The sequence below is a fragment of the Physeter macrocephalus genome, chromosome 16 (genome assembly GCF_002837175.3).
Source record: "Physeter macrocephalus isolate SW-GA chromosome 16, ASM283717v5, whole genome shotgun sequence".
Classification (NCBI taxonomy): domain Eukaryota; kingdom Metazoa; phylum Chordata; class Mammalia; order Artiodactyla; family Physeteridae; genus Physeter; species Physeter macrocephalus.
In genome coordinates this window covers 83,711,144-83,737,271 of record NC_041229.1, presented here as the reverse complement: position 1 = coordinate 83,737,271, position 26,128 = coordinate 83,711,144, and the positions used below count along the sequence as shown (strand labels likewise).

The window sequence follows — 26,128 nt, the reverse complement described above, 5'->3', positions numbered from 1 at the left end:
CTCTAGAAAGTGGGCACAGAGGGAACCTACCTCAACATAATAAAGGCCATATACGACAAACCCACAGCAAACATCATTCTCAATGATGAAAAACTGAAAGCACTTCCTCTAAGATCAGGAACCAGACAAGGATGTCCACTCTCACCACTACTATTCAACATAGTTTTGGAAGTCCTAGCCACGGCAATCAGAGAAGAAAAAGAAATAAAAGGAATACAAAATAGAAAAGAAGAAGTAAAACTGTCACTGTTTGCAGATGATATGATACTATACAGAGAATCCTAAAGATGCCACCAGGAAACTACTAGAGCTAATCAATTAATTTGGTAAAGTTGCCAGTTACAAAATTAATGCACAGAAATCTCTTGCATTCCTATATACTAATGATGAAAAATCTGAAAGAGAAATTAAGGAAACACTCCCATTTACCATTGCAACAAAAGGAATAAAATACCTAGGAATAAAGCTACCTAGGGAGACAAAAGACCTGTATGGAGAAAACTGTAAGATACTGATGAAAGAAATTAAAGATGATACCAACAAATGGAGAGATGATACCATGTTCTTGGATTGGAAGAATCAATATTGTGAAAATGACTATATTACTGAAAGCAATCTACAGATTCAATGCAACCCCTATCAAATTACCAATGGCATTTTTTATGGAACTAGAACAAAACATCTTTTTTTTTTTTTTTTTTTTTTTTGTGGTATGCGGGCCTCTCACTTATCAAATTACCAATGGCATTTTTTATGGAACTAGAACAAAACATCTTTTTTTTTTTTTTTTTTTTTTTTTTGTGGTATGCGGGCCTCCCTCTGCTGCGGCCTCTCCCGTTGCGGAGCACAGGCTCCGGACGCGCAGGCCCAGCGGCCATGGCTCACGGGCCCAGCCGCTCCGCGGCATGTGGGATCCTCCCAGACCGGGGCGCGAACCCGGTTCCCCTGCATCGGCAGGCGGACGCGCAACCACTGCGCCACCAGGGAAGCCCCTAGAAGAAAACATCTTAAAATTTGTATAGAGACACAAAACACCCCGAGTAGCCAAAGCAGTCTTGAGGGAAAAAAACGGAGCTGGGGGAATCGGACTCCCTGACTTCAGACTATACTACAAAGCTACAGTAATCAAGACAATATGGTACTGGCACAAAAACAGAAATATAGATCAATGGAACAAGATAGAAAGCCCAGAGATAAACCCACGCACCTATGGTCAACTAATCTGTGACAAAGGAGGCAAGGATATACAATGGAGAAAAGACAGTCTCTTCAATAAGTGGTGCTGGGAAAAGTGGACAGCTACATGTAAAAGAATGAAATTAGAACACTCCCTAACACCATACACATAAATAAACTCAGAATGGATTAGAGACCTAAATGTAAGACTAGACACTATAAAACTCTTAGAGGAAAACATAGGAAGAACATTCTTTGAGATAAATCACAGCAAGATCTTTTTTGATCCACCGCCTAGAGTAATGGAATAAAAACACAAATAAACAAATGGGACTTAATGAAACTTAAAAACTTTTGCACAGCAAAGGAAATCATAAACAGGACAAAAATACAACCCTCAGATTGGTAGAAAATATTTGCAAAAAATGAATCAATGGACAAAGAATTAATCTCCAAAATATATAAACAGCTCATGAAGCTCAATATTAAAAAAACAAACAACCCAATCCAAAATTGGGCAAAAGACCTAAATAGAGATTTGTCCAAAGAAGACATACAGCTGGCCAAGAAGCACATGAAAAGCTGCTCAACATCACTAATTATTAGAGAAATGCAAATCAAAACTACAATGAGGTATCACCTCACACCAGTTAGAATGGGCATCATCAGAAAATCTACAAACAACAAATGCTGGAGAGGGTGTGGAGAAAAGGGAACACTCTTGCACTGTTGGTGGGAATGTGAATTGATACCTCCACTATGGAGAACAGTATGGAGGTTCCTTAAAAAACTAAAAAGAGGATTACTATATGACACAGCAATCCCACTACTGGGCATATACCCAGAGAAAACCATAATTCAAAAAGACACATGCACCCCAATATTCATTGCAGCACTATTTACAATAGCCAGGTCATGGAAGCGACTTAAATGCCTATCAACAGATGAATGTATAAAGAAGTTGTGGTACATATATACAATGGAATATTACTCAGCCATAAAAAGGAACGAAATTGGGTTATTTGTTGAGACGTGGATGGATCTAGAGACTGTCATACAGAGTGAAGTAAGTCAGAAAGAGAAAAACAAGTATCGTGTATTAATGCATGTATGTGGAACCTAGGAAAATGGTACAGATGAACCGTTTTGCAGGACAGAAGTTGAGACATAGATGTAGAGAACAATCGTATGGACACCGAGGGGGGAAAGTCGTGGGGGTGGGGTGGGGATGGTGATGTGATGAATTGGGAGATTGGGATTGATGTGTATACACTGATGTGTATAAAATTGATGACTAGTAAGAACCTGCTGTATAAAAAAATAAGTAAAATTAAATTTAAAAAAATAAAATAAATAGTTTGCTTCTTAGGTTTATATAGTGAATACTCTTGTAATCTACTTGCCATACTAATAATACTGAGTTAGCTGAAACAATGTTTCTCATTGGTTAGGATGACTTTAGCTGCAAATAATAGAGAATACTGTTTCAAACAGATTTAAGCAAAAAAGAAGCAAGAAATTCAGAAGTAGGGCAGCTTCAAGCATAGTAGGACAGGAGTCCAGTTATGTTCTCTGTAATTTTCTGGATTTTGTCCTGTTTCATATGTTGGTAACAGGATGGCTGCTGCACAGTCTGGTACAAATTTGTCTAGAGGTAGAAAAGGACCATCTCTTCTCTACGACTGAAGAAGCCTTTCCCAGAAGTCCCTTCTAGTGTCACATTGGCCAGAACTAGATTGTGTCCATCCCCAAATCATTCACTGACAAGGGGCATGGGATCACCATAATTGAGTTGCACCAATCAAGATAATTGTAGCCTTCCTTGAGCCAAAAGGAGAAAGCGTAAACCCTTAATCAAAATCAGGACAGCAAGGATGAGGAAGAGAATGAATATTGGGTAGGCAACTGAGGGTATTGCTTCCAATGTGAAGAGGTTTTCTTAATTTATTTCCTAAGCAGAGTACAGTTGTAACCAAAAGTTGTGCCTGGCTGCTTGCCGCTCAAAAGCCAATAAAGACGCAAGGTTGGTGGAAAGGAAAGTTTGCTTTATTTTGGATGCTGGCAACCGAGGGTGGGGGAGAGGGTGGACTACTCTCCAAAGGTTGACTCCCCACCCCCGCCCCTCCACTGACAACCAGTAGGCAAGAAATTCTATAGAAGGAGGGAGGGGGCTACATGCAGAAACAGCACGGTCAGCTCTGACAGTCATCTTGAAATTGGTCATGCGGTGGTCTGACCAGCGTCATCTTAATTGTTTTAAGTACAATCTTCAGTTCCAGGGTCAGTTTGTTCCCATTTCCTTGAGGCCTATTCTCGGAATTGTGGCAGCTTATGTCATGGCTACAGTTTGGTCATCATGTAGTTAACTCCTTCCACCTGATGGGCGGTTTCAATATCTACAAGATAGCTCACAGAGTATGGCTCAGGATATTATCTAGAGCCCTTGAGAAGGAACTAAAGGTCCTTGGCTCTGTTTAATGACTAAACTATTATTATTTGGTCTTGTTGGACTGTTTTCTTTTGTTTCTGCATTTTCTCACTTTTCTGATTAAACTTATTTTTTGGCTAAAGTTTTTTTCACAGGCAAAAGGCAGGTGGAAGACATGGTTGAATGGGGGTGGCGGGGAAGGACCATAGGGTCCTGCTCTGTTTAACAGGGTCAGTGCTGTAGTACTAGAAAGAACTAGTTTTATTTGAAATATTTTTTCTGGAATTACACACACTTTAGTTATAGCATAATTTTATAACATCTGTCAGAGATTTTATTTGCTACTTATATCAAACTCTTAATAACAGTATAAAATTTATGATGAAATGAATTTAAATTAGACATATATTAACTTTCACTCATTCATTAATTCGTGGTATTTTTATGACTATTAGCTTCTGCCAAGCACCTGGATATAAGGATGTGAAAAACCAGCCATGGTCCTGTTTCAAGGAGCTTTAAGTCTAGTGGTGGGAAAGGGCTTTTGTAAAATGGTCAAATTATTGAATATGGAGTAGGTGACATAAGGAGGTCTTCTGAGAAGAGATAAACAGGATTTATTTGGGTACACAAGGAGGATACTGAAGACAGTAACCTTTTTAAGCAGAGAGCACAGCATATGAAAGGATTCCATGGCAGAGTGAACAGGAGGAATCCCATGAATTGAAAGGTCAGTATATGAGGGAGAGAGTAGCCTTGTAGGAAAGGTTACAGATTTTTGCCTTTTTTCCTCCAAAGAGCAGTGAGAAGTCATATGGGGGCTTTTAGTTAGGAGTGGAAGAGGGGGTACCAGATTCGTGTTTTTGAATAGTTTACTTTGGCCCTCAGTGGAAAACAGATTGGATGCGCCAGGTAGATGCAGGGAGACTATTAGCTAAGTATTGCCAGAGTCCTAGTGACAGTTGATAATAGCCTGGACCTAGGGAGTGGAAATGGATAAAGTGGGTGGACTTCTAAGATTTTTAGAAGATAAAACCGACAGGCCCTGATAATAGCTTGGATATATGGGGTAAGGGGCAGTGAGATGTTAAGGGTGTCAGGGATGATTTTGCAGTTTCTGGTTTGCATACCTAGATAGAGGAGGTATCTCTTCCTAAGGCAAAGAATGCTGGAAGAAGACTAAGCTTGAAGGAGAAGAGCTGGGTTCAGTCTCAGACATGTTGATTTTGAGGGATCTTAGATCTGTTTAAGTGGAGATACTGAATAGGTATTATTTGGTCTGAGGCACAGAGGATTCCAGGGATAGACATACCAGTTTGGAAGTTGTCAGTGTGTAGATGGAAAATGAAACATTGGGGCATTGATTAGAATGCCTTAAGAGAGAATTTAGAGTGAGGCAGGAATAGGGCTAGGACCATCTTCAAGAACTCTAGTGAATAAATAGAGGAGGATGAGCCTATGAAGACAGAAAAAAAAGCAGGAGAAAAATTAGTGGATTTTCATATTTCAGAATTCAGGAAAATAAGAGGTTTAAAGAAAGAGGAAGTGCTCAAATGCTATTCAAAGATCAAAATTAATGAGCATTAAGATAATGTCCTTTGGATTTGTCAATGTGGTAGTCATTGGTAATCTTTGTGAGAGTGATTTCAGTCAAATGATACTGAAAGCCAGACTGGAGTGGCCTGAAAATGAGTGGGAAAAGGGAAATGGAAACAGAGAAATGATAAAGATATTTAGCTGTGCGTCAGAATAGTTAGAGGGAGATGTGAGTGTGGGAGGATTTAATTTTTAAGATAGGAAAGACTTGATCATGTTTAAGTGTAGTGGGAAAAATCTAGTTGGGAAGGAGTAGTTAAATATACAAGAAATTATGGGTAAATATCATGCCTTAAAACCTGACAGCAAACATAACTGAAAGCATAGGTGTAGTATTGGCCTTAGATAGGAGCAGAGACTCCTGTAATACAACTAGAGGGTAAAGGAGAGGATGGGTGTAGAAGTAGGTAGGCTTGTAGCTTTGGTAGCAGGAAGATGAAGCTTCAATTTTCTCTCTCATGTAGGAGGTCATTCCATCTGCTGACAACAAGAAGGGAAGTAGGGGAGGGGAGGCTGGGTGGAGAAAAACACAGCAGAGACAGTTTGAAATATTTATTGTGGCAAGGAAAGGAGAGATTTGACCAAAGATATGAAATAGAAGTGACTGGGCAGTATTGAGAGACCATGGAGGTTGGTGACTATGAGTCATAGTGATAAGGATGTGTTCATTTGTGTGACTTTCTCCAGGAGTACCAGGCTTCTTGGTGTGCACACAGAGAGTAAACAGTAAGGGTCACCCAGGGTTAGGACTTGTGGCAAAGGTTATCCATGAATGAGGAAGAATGAATAGACTGAGGAGAGATGGTGCACTTGAATGTCAGGATGCTCAGGGGGGCAGGGTTTGTTTGTTTTGTTTGTTCGATAAGAGGGTTGGGGAGAAATTATCTTGAAATAACATTGTAAGTAACACCACTTCCCAAATTTGAGATTGTGTGGTATGAGAGACTAAATTCCCAGTGCTTGAGAGGGGTCTGAGGAAATGAGTGAACTCAGGGGAAAGCTCGTTTTCTTTTAGAAGAGGTTAATGGTCTAGTCGATTTTGTTGATCGGGGGGCGGGGGGGAGTGTTTTCAGAGTGCACAATGCAAAGGTTTTAGAAATGGATGAAGAAGTTGAGGATAATATATAAAGAACAAGAAAATATAGAACCTTAAGTGAATGATGATGCAGTAGACCAAGAGTAGGAGTACTTTTTCTGAAAAGGGGCAGACAGTAAATATTCTTCATCTTACAGACCATAAAGTCTCTGTTGCAACCACTCAACTCTGTTGCATAGCATAAAAGCAGCCATAGAAAATGTATAAATGAACAGTGTGACTGTTTTCTAAGAAAACTTCATTTATGGCATTGAAATATGAATTTCACATATTGTAAAAGTGTGACAAAATATTATTCTCATTTTGATCATTTTTTTAACAATTAAAAACATACAAACCATTCTTAGCCCACAAACCATACAGAAACAGGCTGTGGCCAGGATTTGGCCCATGGTGTGTGTAGTTTGCTGACCCCTGCTTTAGAGGATCCTTTGAATAGATTGTGTAGGGAGGTCTAAATCTGGGCTTACATTTCTGGGCTTGACTCATAAAAATATGTTAAAAGATATCAAGGTTCTCTGTGTTTGAGGAAGATGACGTTGTTTGATCAGATGGCTTGTAGACTCAGCTCACTCGGCCTGGGGTTATGTTGCACTAAGCATACTCTCTCACCTGGACGTTTGGGTAATGCCAAACCAAACTCAGAGGCTGTACACTGTGGAACCATGCCATCTCTATGGTGGCCATTCCGGAAGCTGCAAACTGCACCAGATGTGTCTGGGTGTGGAGGTGACTCCCAAAACGATAAACAAATGAACTCAGCTAAAAAGAGTTTGCGGAAAATCTCTTCCCAGGTGCTCGTCAAGAGGAGTCTGGTTTTATAGCATGATGGTTTTTAGATTTCAGTGTCAGAAGAGTTCTCTACAACCTAAGCTATAAGAAATTAACAACAACAACAAAAAAGAAATATTTTAACAAGCTTAATGGGTATAGATTAGTGGAAATGGTATTTTAATTAACCTTAATATTATAGCAAGTTGGCACTGTTGAATATTTTTCAATTGTGAATTTTAAGAATGACCTTACAAGTAGAGGCTTCATTTCAGGGCTTTTGACAGAAATTTATCTTGATACTAATTCATACCACTGATAATTTACTGTGAGAAAATGATTACTGAAGGTTGGCATTGCTTAAACACCGCAAGGATCTTTCATCCTGAAAGTAGGAGAGAATGACAGTGTTGTTGATGCATTATTAATTTCTAATATATCTGATTTTCTAATGCCAGTTTTTAAACTCATTTAACTCTTAAAACTTCGCTTGCACAAACATTTTTACTGATGTTTTAGCAATGAAAAGAAGAATCCTTGAGTTGAAAAGCCGTGTGATTTTACTTGGCTAATTCTGTTTAAGGCTCAAAGGCAGCAATATTTGACATAAGTTTTAAAATCATAGAAATTTTAGTTGAAGTAAATGGGACTATCTTTAAATAGCTCATATTTTACGTAGTTTAACTGATAAATTATAACTTTGGAGGATATTTAGGTATTTGAAGCTTCACTAGTAACTAGGGCATATAATTTGTACTAAAGGGATTCATTGCACTTTTAAATAATAGATTTGTAATCTTAAGAAATTGAGAGCTAAACATAAAAAATGGAAAGATGAAGAATGAGGTGATCCTGAGGAGGGGGTTGCATCTCTTTAGGGTCTATGGAACCAACTGTAGATTCTTAGTAGTATTCAGAGGTGACTGGCTAAGGAAGAATGCATACTGAGTTAACTCCTTTGAGTATTTTTGTCATTGGTGATGGTAAAAGATAATCTTTGGGCACAGAGTCACATGGAAGAAAGTGATGAATAGAAGAATTTTTCTAGTCAGAGACTATGTTAATTACTAAAAATGTGTAGATCCCCTGCCAGTGTCAGTCTGTATGTTCCACTATCCTTTCTGTCTCAAGTCACAGACCAAACTGCAGTTTCTTCTCCTGATACCTCCTCTCTTATATTTAGAATATTGTTTTCTGAGTATCTTTAATAAAAGTTTGAGTCCATTAGATGGGAGACCTAGGTTAACTTGTGTGTAGTAGTCATTAAAGAAATTAACCCAAAAGGTTAGGAGGGAAGGCAGGAAGAATAAGGTTTAGAGAGTTGCCAGAGTTATTACCTTATTTGTTTGGGTAGCAAGAACCAGTCCCAGCCATGGGCAGGTTGGCTAGAGAGAGGTAGGAACAGTGATATCAGAGGGCCATTCTAAGTGAGGGAGCACTGTGTCTGACTTATGAGGACACATGACATTGGTCCTCCTGCACTGACACACTTCAAGTCGGCAGATTGGAGGTCAGTGGATTTGCTCCACATGACAGTGCCTACAGGCACTTATGAAGTACATTGCAAGTACCTTGTTTTTTAACTAGGTACAGCTAGTTAAAGCTACTGTGAATATTTCCCTCCTAAATTAGAGGGTTCAAGATTATTCCTATAACTTTATCTTTAATCACGAATAGTCTTCTTGGTTTTGAGAAAAACAGCAGCAATACATACTTCCTGAAAATTGCCCAAAGCTCTGGATTGCAGCTAGAGTACAAGAAACACACACAATCCTGTAAATGCCCTTGAGAGTATGTGGCATGTGGGAAAATTACTGGTCATGTTCAAGGGTAGAATAGAGGCTGAGAACCTCTGATATAATCCAGTAAAGGTCAATTTGTCAGATTAAATTAATCAGTTAAATATTTGCCTTTTGAATGCAACACATCACTTGATACAGCAATTAGGATGATAAACCAGCTGAGTCACAACGTTTGAAAGTTGTTCTCCAGACTGAAAGGAAAGTACAATTTTGCCTCTCTATATACATGAAGCTGTTTAAATATGTCTGTTGTCACAAAGAAAATGGGTTGATTGGGCTAGGGCTAGGATTACAGGCTCCAGTTTTAAAATAGAATAAAAGTGGGCAGAAATGGAGGCAGGGTGATATCAGTAATCAGAAAATTTTTTAAACTATATAATCATATAATGAACATTGTCCTTCAGCAGTTCTTGGTGATGTAAAAGCAATATATTACAGCTATGAACAGTAAGAATGGAAGACAAAGTACTTTCAGTTTGGATTTGGAATATATTATTATGGACTTTTAAATGAATGTGGCAAGTATCATGTTTTGGGAGTCACTTCCAAAAGCCTGATAAAAGCCTGCCCTCAGGTTCCTGATACTTCCCAACTCCCCTCTGTTACTTTAATTTTTCTCATCTTGTGAGTAGAACTTTCTCTCCAACTGATGCATGTTTAAGTCTTCCCTGATGTTGGAAAGATGATTGTTACACCTTTATAAGGGCTATATCAAGAACAGGTTGAGAATGAAATAGTGCCATTTGCAGAGATGAACCTAGAGACTGTCATACAGAATGAAGTCAGAAAGAGAAAAACAAATATATAATATCTCTTATATGTGAAATCTAGAAAAATGGTAGAGATGAACTTATTTGCAAAGCAGAAATAGAGTCACAGATGTAGAGAACAAACTTATGGTTACCAAGCGGGGAAGGGAGGGGTGGGATGAATTGGGAGATTGGGACTGACATATATATATATACTACTGTGTATAAAATAGGTAATTAATGAGAACCTACTGTATAGCACAGGGAACTCTGCTTAGTGCTCTGTGGTGACCTAAATGGGAAGAAAATCCAAAAAAGAGGGAATATGCATGTATGTATGAATGATTCACTTTGCTGTATAGCAAGAAACCAATACAACATTGTAAAGCAACTATACTCCAATCAAATTAATTAAAAAAAGAACAGGTTGAGAAATTAAAATATTAAGAGAAGGGCTTTAGCATATTCGAAACCATTAAAAGTGAAGTTCTTCAAAATCAGGCTCATGGAAAACCTTGAAATGTGGTTTATTTATTCCATTTTTTAGTACCCAAAGAACATAAGTTATCAAGGTGAACTGTGATCAGACTATATTTATAAGTTATTTTCAGATACTTGGAAAGACTTTAAAAGGTAAGGAAAGTACCTTAAAACCTAATCTAAAATATAATATCCTCCCCCTTGTAAAATAAATGAAAAATATAGAAAATAGCAGGAATAATATAAAAATCTCCCAGAGTTCTACCATTTATTAAATAATATATAACTACTTTTTAATATTCCTTACATCTCCTTTCTCTTTTTATTAATATTTGTGTGTGTGCTCGAAGTACAATTGGAATCTAACCATTTTAACTGCCTTTTTCCATTTCATATTAGAAACATTTGATAAATCATCAAATTTTATTTTGTAATATAATTTTAAATACCCATATAGTAGAGAAAGGACTTTAAATGTGTATTCAATTTCGTTAGAGCTAACTGTGATAAATTATTTATAAGGTATTTTTTTTTCTGTGTAGGTTTTAGATATTTGCACAATGAGAATGAACCTAAATTCACCAGCCAGGTATCTTTATGTTGTATGGCAGGAAAATTAAAGATATTTCAAAAGGTAAGTGGCAAAGATTTTGTAAACTATGTGATACTATTTCAAAAGGCATTTACATAATTTTGTTTTTACTTTATACATTTAAAAGGAAAAGATATAAAAACCAGTTTAATTATAACATGTCATTCTTATATGAAGGGAAATCATGAAAGAGTATTAAGGTTTGGGGAATCTTTTATTTCATCATGTTTTAGTCCATTTGGGCTACTATAACAAAAATACCATAGATCAAGTGGCTTAAACATTAAGCATTTATTTCTCACAGTTATGGAGGCTGAGAAGTACAAGATCAAGGCACTGGTAGATTCTTTGTTGGGGGCCCTTTTCTGATTGATAGATGGCTGTCTTCTCACTGTGTCCTTAGATAGTGGAAGGAACAAGGGCACTCTCTGAGGTCTTTTATATAAGGACACTAATTCCATTCATGAGGGCTCCACCCTCTTGACCTAATCCCTTCCAAATACTATCCCTTTAGGGATTAGATTTCAACATATGAATTTTGGGGGGTCACAAACAGTCATCTAAGCACAGCACAAGCTTAGATTTTTTTTAAAAAATGATGGGTATTTTAACCTTAGCAAGCCATAACTTAATATACAAAAGTAATTGATATATTTTCATATTTAACAATTTCTATGGTATACAGCTTTCAAAAGAGAAAGACAAGAAATTGTGCTACTTTATGCTCAGAGTTTTTATTAATGTTTTGGTTAACTTCTAGAGATTTTTCAAAAGTCATGAAATATGCTTTAAAACAATTTTATTGTATGTCTTTGTCAAAATAAGAGACCTCCCTCTATATTTCTAAAGGCACTGATTTGCCAGTCTTTGAAAGCAAAAATACATGATTTCACGTCATTAAATTACTGTCAGTAGTAATTACTACTATTACTTTACTTTTTACTATTTAAAAATTTTACTTTTTATTTCTTTAGTAGTAATTAATATTACTTTAATAGTGCCACAATTAACACTATTAAATGTGCTACTGTATGGTCCTATCACTTCATTTAAACCTTAACTTCATATACCTGAAGAGGGCCAAAATCTTAAGTAGTAAACTTAACTGCAAGGCTAGATACAGACAACTGTAAGTGATTTTGGGATATAGCTCTACTGGATACTCCCATTTGTTTCCAATATTCTTGCTTGTATAAAAGCAAACTTTCCTGGCTTTATCATCCTTAATTAATACTATTCAGTGACCACTGATATTTTGATACTTACTGTTTATAACTCTTAAAATTTTTTTTACTAAGTATCATATATGTGTGTGTGTATTTAGAAACCAAATCTATTTTTCTTTATTTTTAATGTTTGTATTAGATATGAGCATTATTTTTCATTTTATTAGGAGTTTTCATCTGAAGATTTTAAAGCACTTGTAGACACTTACCCATTATCTAGAAGCATTAGTTATTTACCTCTAAGACATAAGTAACACAGAAAATCCTTCCTCATGGTCTTTTATTGGGGAGTGGGGAGAGTAACATTATTAAGTTGATTTCTTCCTTCTTACATTTTTGTCCCCTCCCCCATCACATAGGCTTAAATTTTCTGTATGATAAACAATATTATATAATCGCTCTTAAACTTGCATTAATAAAATAAATAAATAATGCATTTTCTTAAGACCCTGTCTAGCTTTGAATGATTTCCATCTCACCTGGAATTAAAAAATTATATTTGACTAAATTGCTAGAGTTGAAACTCTAAGGAACCCTGGTTAAGATGAAAGATTAAATTTAGAAAGTTGATTTTTTTTTCCCTTCCCAAATGTGGTATAATAGAATTACTTATCAAAACAGAAAAGTTCTGACTCTGAGGTGTGAAACTTCATGGATACCAGAGGCATTCAGATTCATGCCTCATGCTTCACGTTTCCCAGAAGTGTGCTATTATCACATTTTAATGCATGCCTTGCCCTGTGTTTTTGCATACTTATAGAAGCTTATGCCAGCTGAAATTAGCCTATGCAACTACTAACATGGGGAAGCATAACAAGCTCACTGGACTTAAAATACTTAAAGAAGCTAATCCTGTTGGAGGAACTTCCAGTGTGCAGCACCCTAGTCACTTAACATTAAGTTTCTGCATTTCTTTTTTCTTTGTTTGTTAGTATAATTTTGTGCATCAAATGATTGAGATCCCTAAACTTTTATGTCTGATAGTCTTCTGAAATTTAACTTGGGAAAGGTCAAGTATTATATGAAAGTTATCTTTTACTTTAAATAAATGCTAACATTCTGATTTGATATATGACTTTTTTTTGATTACTTGCTCTGTATCAGATCAGAAAAAGTCATTTAATAATGTTTAATATTAATATCATAGCAATTATCTATTATTTTTAAGCACAAATTAGAAGCGTAATTGTACCAAGAACTAAAAGTAACAGATGTACAAAATAAAAGATTTTCTCCTATCTGTTGCTTCTCTTTTGGGATTAGATATACTTTCAATTGTTCCTTCTGTGCTGTGTGAAATGAGTACATTTGACATGACATTAAACCACTTTTTTTACTTTATCAAGTCTAGTAAAACCTTTAAAAACATGTAGGATTTACAAATCACTTGTGTTTTTAAATTTCTAAACCATAGAAGATTTTAACAAAGAAATTTATATTGTTACATGTGGAAAAGTTCTTTAGTTGTGACTCCTATGTTGATCTATTCTTTTGAGAGCATAAGAGAACTACCCACTGTGTAAAGATGCCATATTCCTATATATGGTTGACATGCTGGTACAGCATTTCTGCTAGAGCATAAAATAAGTGTGAAAAATGCATTCTGCAAAATTACACCCTCAAAAATAAAAGTACTGTGAGAAAAATGGGTTTGAGGAAGACCAAAGTCTGTGCACTTTTAAAACGAGAATACTAACTAAAATAATAATTATTAACTTAGGAGATAATATAAATAGCCCAGGTAGGCATCTCAGAGTGCTGCTTCAGAAGATATTAAAGCTGCACAAAAACAATAGAATGTGAGATAATGCAGATGAAAGTCAACTAGAGGTTTGAGCCAGTGGGGCTTCTTTAAAGAAGGCACAGGAGGAAGCAGAACTCCCACAAAGAGTAATGCAAGGCATAGGGTGCACCTTTCTGGGGAGGGAGCCCCGGTGCAACAGCCAAGCTAACATTTTTTATCTTCCCTGGTAAAGAATAGAATTCTACTCGTACTCTGTTGGCCTCATTTGCCTAGGAAAAAGCACATATTCACCAACCAAACTTCTATATCTTACTGACATCATTCCCCTATTTACTAATCATATATGAGCTACCCGGTGTTACAGACGCACATAGTAGTGGCAGAACACATTTAGATAGTATCAGAGTTTGATGAAGTTGTTTAATAACACTCTTATTCCCCCAAACATTCCCCAACTTTTTGTTATCTTAACTTCTTTAGCTTAATTATTACATTATGGTGAAGCAGGGGAGGCACTCTCCCTCTTGTGGAAGGAGATACTCAGTCTCTTAGGACCTTTATGATGCTGCTATTCCAATAACCAAACACCGCTCCTTTGTGGAACCTTCTAGATCATGGTGGGTAGTATGAAATTTACCCTAGAAGATTCTGAAATGAGTTAGAATAGTACATTAATTAAATTGGATCCAAAGCCATGCTATGGAACACTAAACATTCATTTTCTATTCCATTTCCTACCTCAAATTAGCTGTCCAAAATAGCTATATATTCTTAAACAAGTTCTTCAGAGAGTCTACAATGAGATCACCTGACACGATTAACATATTTCAATCACAAAATTCTAATAACATACCCTAAATTTGCATGTTCTCTTGCCCATTATCAATTTTTTGTGAAGAAATCAAATTTGAAGAATAAAATTTCAAAGAAGTTAAAATCCAAAAGTTTTAAGTCCACAAAGTGAATTTCATAATCAAATAATCTTACCTTTGTGAGTTAAAATCCAATGAAAGTTCAAACTTCTCAAATTAAAACTCAAAGAAATTGAAGTCGTTCCTATTTTATTCTTTCCAAGTATCAGCCAGACGGCTTCTGGATGCCTGGTCTGAGCTGGAATTCCTATAACACCTACTGTCTGGGCTCCTGCAGTGGGTGTCATCCCTCAGGGCTCAGAAGTTGAATTGGGTCTACACCAACTTTCTCATGTTTCCTACTTCCGACTGAACCAAAAGATGATCACATCAGCCCCACACCCAGCACATTCAGAATAGAATCCAATCCCCAGTTTCTCATGTGGCCATTCCAAGCAAAATGATGTTTCCTGTTTGGCATGATCCAGACCCATGTGCCTGTTGCCAAAGACCATAGCAGAGACTAAGTGAAGGAAGGCAAAGAAGAGAAAGCATTCTTCATGTCAGACTTTCCAAGATGCCAGACAATTTATACTGTTGAGCAGAGTCTATGACCTGTGACATAACTCAGTGGGAAGCAATCTCCCATCAAGGCATTAATTATAGCATTATGTATTTATAATATCTTACAGGAAAAATTGACCAATATACACTCTCTCCTCTCTCAAAGAAGATTCATAAAGTGTTGGTTAAGTGCTTTGATTTTGGAGCCAGAGCTCAAATTCCAGTTATGCCACTTATTGTATGACCTTGGACAGGTTATTCGTTTCTCTGAGAGTGAGTTTCCTAATCTGTAAAATAGGGATTATAATACTTACATTAATCGATTGTTGTAAAGATTAAGTGAAGTCTGTGTAAAGTCCTTAGAACAAGTGCCGGACATTTGGTAAGTGTTATATAACATTATCATCATTACTGCTGTTATTATTATTCTCAGAGGGTAGTGAGAGTGTTGCACTCTTGCAACATTTAGAAATTTACATTGGTGGTAGCCCCAGTCATAAAGACTTGTTTGACTTATGAAAATAACTCTACCGTTATTTGCCTTTGTAAAATATTCCAAACATCTTAATGTTTCTTTCCCTCTGAGTCCTGTGTTTCCAGACCCCGTGCTGAACCAAGCACGGGCCCTATCTAGTGGCGTAGTGTCCACCTTGCCTTGGGAGCATTAATTTCAATCCTGGGTCCCGGTGACTGCGGTACTGACCTCTGGCCTAAGAAACCTGCTTGATGGGCACAGCTTCCCCCTCATCTCCACATCAGTTCCAACTGGAGAATAACTTTCAGTGGATCTCTGAATTGAAGGAGCTGTTTATGTTTCTGAGGCTCATGTTCTTAGATGCCCAGTGAGGGCCAACACTACTGCCATTTCTTCTTGAAGACATGGTCTTTCCTCAGTTTTTTAATGCTCCTGGTCTTGAGTTAACATTTCTGTCATCTTTTTCTTCAGTATTTAGGATTTGCCTCCAGCGTTTGCTCCTACTGAACTCCTGTGTGTTCTTTCAGAAAAATTCCCTCCTGTAACAGACTTGGGGCTGCATTCTTTGCAGCAGTTGAGGTTTTTCTCTTCTTTTACCTCCCCTTTGCTTTCTGGTCCATACTTGTGTTTTTCTAACATATTTCTCTAGCTATTTTTTTCCTTGCAGGGTCTCTCATAGTGAGAGATATGAGGTCAATAAGTTCCAAGTTTGTCAATAGCATCCTTTGTTCAAGCCAGTCTTATCCATTTTCACCTCCCTGAGTTAAATAATCCTACTCAGGATGTATTTTCCCACAGTCCAACGTATAATTTAGATCTGGACTCCTTGATTTATTCTTGTTCTGCCTGGATCTCCTGTAATGTAATTCATCTTGCCTTTACCTTTTCTTAATCTTAATCTTAGGCCCATAAATTTTTGGAGTTCACCAAATACTTTTTTTTTGGAGTACTTTATATTAATCTTCTTAGTATTCCTCTCTCCAGTTTGTTCAGATTTTATGTGCACTCTTTGTATAGCTGTTCCATCCTCATAAGAGAGTCTCTGATTTCTCTTGCTATTAATTTATCTGTAACCTAAATGCCACCTCTTCACAATATTCAGGATTCTGCCTTCTCTGGGGAATTGCTCTCCAGAGAAGATTTGCTCTCTGAGATCTTACCTATGAGATTTCTCTGTTAGGTTTCACTGGGGCCCCATTTCTTATATCTGATTTTGCAACAATTAAAATATACCCCCCTTTTATAATAACCTCTTCAAGAGTAGTTAGACTTGGATGTACCTCCTGTGCCCTCATACCTGGCCTTCACGATCTTAGTTTTTGTTTTTCATATCTGTCGAATGTGTGTTCTCAGATCAGACGTTTACATTTATTCTAAGGAAATCTCTTTCCTCCTTGAGCTAAATAAGCCATCTTATTTGTTTTCATGCACACACTGCTTTGTTCTGATTGTAAGATTGAAGCATATTTTAAAACCACTTTACTTTCTTCTTGATTCCTTTAACAAATCTGATTCCTAGATTTGTAATACTTTCTTTGAGTTGTTTCCCTACTTAACTGAAGAAGACAAAGCATTCTTTTTATAACAAATCTACTACTTTTCTATAGGTGAAGCCATAGTTTGGGTTTCTGACAATTAGAACCATGGTCAACATTTATGTGATAAATAAACTTAGAGTCAACCTGAATTGGTGGAGTTTACTTCCGAAGCTTGTGGACAAGCCACACAAATCTAACGTTAGCTGATCCACAGTTCCTTTTTGGCTCAGAGTGTAGTTTAAAATAACATAGTGGAGAATAGAATTCGAGACGTGGGACCTAATGCTTCCTATGTAGGCATGGTACTATCAATTTAATGATAGAACCTCACTGTAGCATGCGTAGAACCCAGCTGCCACTAAACTTTAAAGTCCTGACCTGCAGATTTAGTTGCAAAACACAGAAAAACAGCAACTGTTGTTCTCCCTTCCAATGCCTAAAATGATCTAATCCCAATCTCAGGCTTGCCTGCAGTATCAGGTGACATTCACTGCCTAGTTCAAGTGCCAGTAGCTGCAGCCTGCACAGTAACCCCACCCTTGCCCTGGGCTAGCATTTTCTGAAGTCCAAGGTTAGCGGAAAATAATCCCAGCTGCATTTAGTTGCTGTAACCCATCAAGCTCAAAATTCTACACAGTTCTTGCTTATTAAAAATTTCAGGCCAAACTCCCTATTCTCCATGTACAGTCCCTTCAGTAAGAGCACAAATATAAAACTGAAAATTCCACTACATGACCCAATGTAAGTTGCCAGACACCACCAAGGTTAAAAAGCAAGCAAGCAAACGAACAAAAAACCCACATAGTCCTTGCATATTAAAGCATCATCAAAGCATGAAGCCACCTAGTCAGGGTCCCTCCGTATGTCTCAATATTTTTGTGTTATTTTCTCTCCAAAATTACTCATGTGTTTCTCAGGGTTCCTGACCATCTTGGTCCCCTAAATATAGCACTATCCTGAGGTTTACGAGACATTCTAGCAAAATATTGACCCTAAGGTGGTAGTGAAAACCCCAGAATTTGTAGGCAGCTGGTCAGAGGGAGGGCAGTCTTGTGGAGAATTGTGCCTTTAACCTTGAGTTTTGTTAACTCCTTGCATTTGGGGGACTGATACTTGCCAATTTCAAAACATATCACAAGTAAAACTATAGTAATTAAAACAGTGTGGTACTGGCACAAGCAGAGACATATAGACCAATGGAATAGAATTAAGAGTGCAGAAATAAACCAATACATCTATGCCAATTGACTTTCAAAGGGGTGTCAAGACCATGCAATGGGGAATGAATAGTCTCTTCAACAAATGGTGCTGGCACAACTGGATATCCACATACAAAAGACTGATGTTGGACCCCGACCTAATATCATATACAAAAAACAAAACAAAACAAAACTGAAAGTGGATCAACCTAAATATAAGAGCTAGAAGCATAAAACTTTTCCAAGAAGACATAGAGGTAAATCTTCATGACCCTGGATTTAGCAATGGATTCTTAGACATGACACCAAAAGTATGAGCAACAAAAGAAAAAAATAGGTAAATTGGAGTTCTTCAAATTTAAAAAAAATTTGTACATTAGAGGACATTATCAAGAAAGTGAAAAGACCACCTTCCGAATGGGAGAAAATATTTGCAAATCATGTATCTGATACAGTTAAATATCCAAGATATATAAAGAACTCTTAGACTCAATGACAAAAAGACAAACAGCTCAATTAAAAAGATGGGCATGGGACTTCCCTGGTGGTGCAGTGGTTAAGAATCCGCCTGCCAATGCAGGGGACACAGGTTCGACCCCTAGTCCGGGAAGATCCCACATGCCACAGAGCAGCTAAGCCCGTGCTCCACAACTCCTGAGCCTGCACTCTAGAGCCCACGAGCCACAACTACTGAGCCCGCGTGCCACAACTACTGAAGCCCATGTGCGTAGAGCCTGTGCTCCGTCACAAGAGAATCCACCGCAATGAAGCCCGCACACTGCAACAAAGACCCAACACAGTCAAAAAAAAAAAAAGATGGGCAAAGGAATTAAATAGACATTTTTCCAAAGAATATATACAAACAGCCAAGAAGCACATCAATATCCTTTGTCATAAGGGAAATGCAAATCAAACTCACAATGAAGTAACACTTTACACACATTAGTGATGACTGTAAAATAAAAATCACACACATAGACAAAATGGAAAATAAGTTGGTGAAGATGGAGAAATTGGAAACTTTGGATATTGGGAACATAAAATGGTACAACCACTTTGGAAAACGATTTGGTGGTTCCTCCAAAAGGTAAACATAGAATTACCTTGTGGCCCTGCAATTCTACTCCTAAATGTATACCCCCAAATAATTGAAAATAGATAATCAAACCTGTGCCTGTACATGCGTATTTACAGCAGCAGTGTAGATAATAGCCAAAAGGTGGAAACCAAGCATCCATGAAAAGATGAAGGTAGAAATACATTGTGGTATATACATAGAATGGAATATTATTCAGCCATGAAAAGGAATGAAGTACTGATAATGCTAGAACATGGATGAACCTTGAAAACATTATGCTAAATGAGAAAAGCCAGACAAAAAAGGTACCATATTGCATGATTCCATTTATATTTGAAATATCCAGAATAGATAAATCCATAGAGGTAGAATGCAGATTCATGTTTGCTAAGGCCTGAGGGGAGAGGAGAATGGGGAAACTGTTTAACGTATGAGGGGTTTTACTTTGGAATGAAGGAAATTTGTCAGAACTGGCTAGAGGATGTGGTCGCACATTTTCAACGTACTAAATGCCACTGATTTCCTCACTTTAAAATGGTTGATTTTATGTTATGTGAATTTTACTTCAAAAATTATTAAAAAAAAAAAAAAAGACAAGTGGAGCAGAACTGCCTCATCCCAGTTGTCTAGCCAAGGTCATCCTAGACGGCCAGCTGATTCCAAGACATGTGATCTAGCCCAGCTATGACCTGCAGAACCACCCAGGTAATTTGTAGACTCTTGAGCTTAATAAATGCTTGTTGTTCTATGCCTGTGAATTTTGAGGTGGTTTGTTATGCAGCATTATTGTGGCAATAGATACCAAATATAGATAGCTATTCATACTTCATAAATATTATCACATTGTCTTTATTTACTAGTTAGACTAAATTCTATTCCTAAATCTTAATCCTTTGTGTGGCCAAAGAGTGATCTTCCTAAAATATCCTTTTTTTTTTTTTTTTTTTTTTTTTGCTCAAAACTTTACATATCAGGACAGTCTTCACACTCTGTATCCTGACATTCAAGCATTATTTTGTTTACTAATACCTCTTTCTCATAACTTCTTTTGATATCAAATGTCTGTACCATATGTCATAACATTTGTTTATACAGTATCTCTGTTTCATGTGTAGGCCTTATCTCTTTAACTAAAGAGAGATTTTGTTCTCATACTTAAAAAAGAAAACCTCCAAAAATCTTTTAATATCTACAATGGGACTGAGCATGTAATGGACCCTCAAAAAATTAATATTTAAATAATAATTGTTAAGTATAATCTTTGTTAGAGTAAGTGATGAAAAATACTTTTTAAATGAATGAGTGAATTAAAATTCAAAAAAACTATTTGTTGAATTAAATTTGCACAAATTACCCGCTATTAACTACTTTTTGTTGCTAATTCTCAGTGCTGTCACTTAGTGATTCACCACCACTCTGAATAGTATTTTGCCATATTCCATAGAACTTTAAAAGCCTGAAGATGTGTATGCATTATTAGATGCATAGTGCAGTGTAAAAAACAAATGATAATGACTACATTTTTTGATAGCTGCTTTAGAATAGTGTTGATTGATTTACTTTGGATCTCAGCATTAGAAGCATCTTTGGTCACCACCAAAACCTCACTTTATCATGAATCTCCTCTAAATCATCTCCAATAAGTGTCCATCCAGCCACTACTTGTTCTATTTCTGATAGCTCTAATTTAATTTAAAAAATCTAATAACTTTTAAACTTTTACCATTAGTCTTGATTTTGTCTTCTGGAGTTGAATAATGCAAATTAATTCCCAGTCTATGACTGCCTTTAAATATTTGAACAAGTGTGATTTAAATCTTCTCCACATTAAATATCTCCAGTCTCTCCATCTATTTCTCTGACCCCTCACCATCCTGGTAACTGTTTGTTCTGTTTAGTTTTTTTGGTATTCCTCTTTGTTGACCCCACATTGTACACAATTTTTCAGGTTAATCAATGTTGAGTAAAGCAGCCCCACCTCCTTCCTCTTATTTTTTTGAGATCAATTATTTAGCCTAAACTTGAATTATTATTTCTTTTACATACATCATATCATTGACCTAAATTAAACTTAAAGTCAACTAAAGCCCCCAAGTTTTTGCTCACAATTTTCTTTTAGGCTACTTCCTTATCCTGTACTTGTACTGCTGATTTTTTAGATATGTGAACAGAACTTTATACATTGATACCTACTAAATTTCTACTTATAAGGTTTTTATTTAGTACATTAGCCTTACAAGATTTTTCAGATATTTAATCGGTCACCCAGGGATTAACAATTTCTCCTATCTTTGTTTTCACTTGTAAATTTTGTATGAATACCAACTTTACCACTGTCCAAGTTATTGATAAAAATGTTAAGTAGGCCATGATCAGGGACAGAGATCTTTAGCATGCTAATAGGGTACCTGCTTCAGATTTATCTTAGTCTTCCCTGGATATGGCTGTTCATTTAGTTATGAATCTATAGGCTCACCTATCTCCAACTTAAACACAATTTTCTAATTGCCTCACTCTAGTAACACTATTTTTAAAAGTGACTTTAGTCTGTCATAATTGCTCCTATTGAATCAATGCTTAAACTTTTATCATGGCCTGAAGGGCCTTCATGATTTGCTCCCTACCCAGCTTCTCCATCTTCACTTGTAGTACTGACCCCTTCATCTCTGTGCTCAAGTCACTTTATTTTCTTGTTTCTGTTCCTCAAACACTTGATTCTCCTTCATGCCCCAGTACCTTACCATATGTTTCCTCTGCTTGGATTCTCTTCCCCTATCTTCCTTGCAAGCTATTTTTCCTACTCTTCTTGAGGTCTTATTTTAAATATTTCTTCTTCTGAATAGCTTTCCCAACATTGGCTTGCTCCTGTCCCACTTCCTCCCTTGTCTAGAACTGGTATCCCTGTTACATTAATATCACCCTGTGTATAGTAATTGTCACAACTGTAATTAATAAAACTGCTTGAGGAGTTATTTAATATTGATCTGTCCCCTAGACTGTAAGATCCGTGAGGACAGAGATTTAGTAGTCTTCTCTACTCCCATGTTTAACCCAGGTCTAAATAATGTAGAGGGGGTATTATAAAATATTATAAAAATTGGGGATGATGCCCTTCTTGGTGAAGCATTGTACTTAGATTCCTTTAGATGTAAATGGAAATTTCAGGACTTTGAGAGAGTCTAGTCAAAATGCTTCCCTCTCCCTTTATGCCCTAAAATGCCTAGTACTACCTTTGTTTTGCTAGTACTTCTCCTGCTCTGCTGAATGTGGAATTCTGCAATGGTACAGATGGTCTGGACCCTGTAAATGGCATTGCTTTCTTAGTTAAAAGTGCGTAACTCAGAAGGGTATGTAGCCTGCAGCCTACAGTCAAGTCCCATACAGGGACAACTATATGTGTGTGTGTTCATTCTGATTCCTTATATTACTTTCTCCAGGAAAGAAATTGTAAGCCAGGGCAGCATCCACTTATAACTTTCTTTTGTCTTGTTTTGGATAGTGAGTGACGTATTTCTCTATCATTTTTAAAGAGAAGCATCAAAAGAAAGCAGTCATGAATTCTAAATAGAGGACTCAACCAGGAGGTTTGCAGACCTTCTACGTTCTCCTGCCTTGTTGCAGATACGCCCATTTATCTGGGAAGGGACATACAGACTTAGCAGTACGTTGCTTAAAGACAATAGATGGTAGCCACAGTCTATTGAGATCTGCTTTCCACTGGAAGAAATAATGGTTGTATGTTGCTGTTAGAGATGTCAAGCTCCATGGAGGGAATTTCCCCATGGGTCTCCCTCTCTGCACATTAAATATTTGCTTAGTATGCGAATTACCCCATGTTGGGTCCTAATGATTATTGTTTGTTTTTCTAAGTGTTCATAAATCATTTTATAATCTGCCCTAGAACTTTTCAGGGAATAAAGATCAAACTTATGGAAACAATATCTTCTTTAAAATTAAGTACATTTGCCTCGCTTCAATCCTTGGATCCCTTTACCATTTACCTTTACTTCTCAAATTTTATGAAATGTAAAAATTTAGGTCTCTTGCTGAAGAAGGATGCCAAATGCTGGTGGTTATTAATCAGCCCTGAAATTTCTCTAGATTGAAATATACAAAGGCAGCCAGTTAAGAGCCCTTTTGTGTAGGAAAGAAGCCACTCAGGAAAAGTCTTCAAACCTTCCTTGGGACTATGCTCTCTGTGACTTTGCTTTGGTTCCAGGGTACCTTAGACATGGCCCTCAGTGTCCTCTAGTGACTTCCAGACATTGAACTTGAGCACTAGTTACTCTCATTGCTTGGACAAAAACAAAAAGTGCTGGAAGTTCCCTGGTTGCCTAGTGGTTAGGATTCTGGGCTTTCACTGCTGTGGACTGGGTGGCATGGACCAAAACAAAAAACAAAAGTAAGAAACCCTGGTAACTAATCACCGATTTATATTTCTACGATTGATCCATAGAGAATATTAAGAATTTTGTTAAGCCTTGATTTTAAAAAGTTTTTTTAGTGGCAGTTGGAGAACTCCCATTATAGTTGGATCACTGTCATCTTTTATTAAGTATGTGAATGCACAGTTGTGTGATATGAACATTCACAAAGCAGTCTAATCTGCTCATAGACTCTTTATATGTCAAAAGATCCCTTTTGAAGTGTTTAAAACATAGACTCTCTTTTACATTCATGAATATATGATCATCACCCCTAGGTTTTGTTGGGCTAAACTTGCTTCAGTATTTATGTAATTTTTTAACCAAGTCCTTGCTTTTTCCCTCTTCTCCTTGAGTTTATCTTTTTAGCTTCTACTTTTTATATCTCTTATTTCTGAGTCTTTGAACTCTTAACACCAAAAATCTTTCTCTAACCCTAATGATTTTCCAAGATCCCGGAAGTTCATTATAAAAAACATTGTAACAAGTATAATTGCCAGTGAAAGCAGCCTAATTGTTACTACCTGTTATAAAACAATTGTTTACAAAGCTCTCCGTGTAAAAAAACATGACTCAGCAGAGATTGGTTTTCTTCCTCAGCGTTTTTAGAAGAGCGGTGGAATAACAGACAAAAATATATAAAGTGCTTTTTATACAAGATTCAACTTTTGTGAAACAAACATGGAGAAATGTCAAAAGGGAAACTTCCATTGTAATTACTGTAACTATTAAGACTTTTCAGTCTTTTATCACATTTAAAATATAAAATTTTCATGACATATATATATTTTACATCCTAAGTAAAATATTTAAATGTAAGTAATATGTTGACCTAGGATTTACAGCCAAGGAGACTAAAACAGCTTTACCCACATTATCTGACGCCTAGTTCTCTCTGAATTAGGTATGTATGTGCCAGGTATTATTATTACTATTCCTTCTTTTGAGACTGAAAAAAAAAAGAAAAAAGAAAAAGGATCCAGCTACATTTTTTAGATTTATATCAGTTGTGACTTTATAATGTAACAGTAGAATTTTGAGACATTTTACAATTAGCTTGCTTTTGAATGTTACTTATGTATGTAAGTGCTTCATGTATTTGGTTTTGTCCTAGTTTTACTATTTTTTTATTGCATCTTTTCTTACTGGGTCAAAAGTTAATTGGTGCCTCAGTTAACACCATTTGGATTAAGCTTTTCTGAATAGTAATAAAAATTAAAAATAATAATGTCTAAAAAGTGTCAGTTATTAACAGCAAGCAATTATATAATGACATTTCCAGAGGTCTTTACTTCTAATTTTTGTTGATTTTATTTATTAAGTTCCATGCATTGTACTTCCCCAAACTAATTCCAAGATAATACTTTAAATTTTTGTACAGAGCTTTAAAGTTTACAAAAGCAGGTCATATATATTCAATTATTATGTATTGGTATAGACCATAACCACATGAAAATAGATTAGATAGATTATAGTTAATTCTCAACATTTCTTTACGTAACCTTAAAGTTGTACACATATCAGTTCAATTAAGTTATTTTACATTATTACTAAAAATCAAATATTTTAGATGCCCAAGAAATTGAGTCCACAAAATACTTGTATTTTCAAAGACACATACACTATTATTTTTCTTGAGGGAAAAAGCAAGACTCAGACAATAGAATCCCAGCTTACTTCTGCTTGTATAAATCAAGTTATTTAAATAAATGAATTGTGTATGCTGACCTGTTCTTCCAATGTGCTACTGGGGGTGTATGAAAAAAAGATGTGCATGGTGGTGGAAGTAGAAAGAGGCATAAAGCGTATTGGAAAACTACCAAATGTCCCCTGCAAATGGGCCCTATTCAGAATCAGTAAGCGTATGATGAGTGAAGTGGTTTTGAATATCGCCTTTAGATTCCATGCTGTTACAAGGCCAGCCCTGAACATGGCAACTCTTATTTCCACACACAGTACCTCTTCACTCTCAATTTAACCCCAAAATCTGATGAACCCATTACTCCATACTTGATTTCATGGAACAAGGAGTAGATATAGTTACAAATGATCAATCACAAGCCGTGAACCAAAGCAGCAAGGCATTAACAATTCACACCATTTTGGTCCACTTGCTCAAGCAGAAGATGTGCCAGAATATTTAATGCACAGCTACTTCGTTCAGTTTAAGAAACGACATGACTCAGGCTGCATTTTCAAAGCGGAGTAGACTTCCTAAGATTTCATACTTCCAAGCCCCAATGTCAACATTCACCCACATATCAGCAATTAAAATAAACAGGTGTTCTGTAAAGGTCACAATGTCTGAATTAAATTTTACCCAGGTAAAAACAGTATGA

At 36.5% G+C, this 26,128-nt stretch overlaps 1 protein-coding gene across 1 annotated transcript in view; it reads left to right on the top strand.

The window, feature by feature from the left end:
• The window catches only part of DCDC1 (doublecortin domain containing 1), a 460,096-nt gene that overhangs the window by 66,044 nt on the left and 367,924 nt on the right, over positions 1 to 26,128 (top strand). Inside the window, 2 exon segments of the mRNA XM_055091474.1 lie at positions 10,641 to 10,696; positions 10,698 to 10,732. Coding sequence (XP_054947449.1) covers positions 10,641 to 10,696; positions 10,698 to 10,732 — 91 coding nt within the window.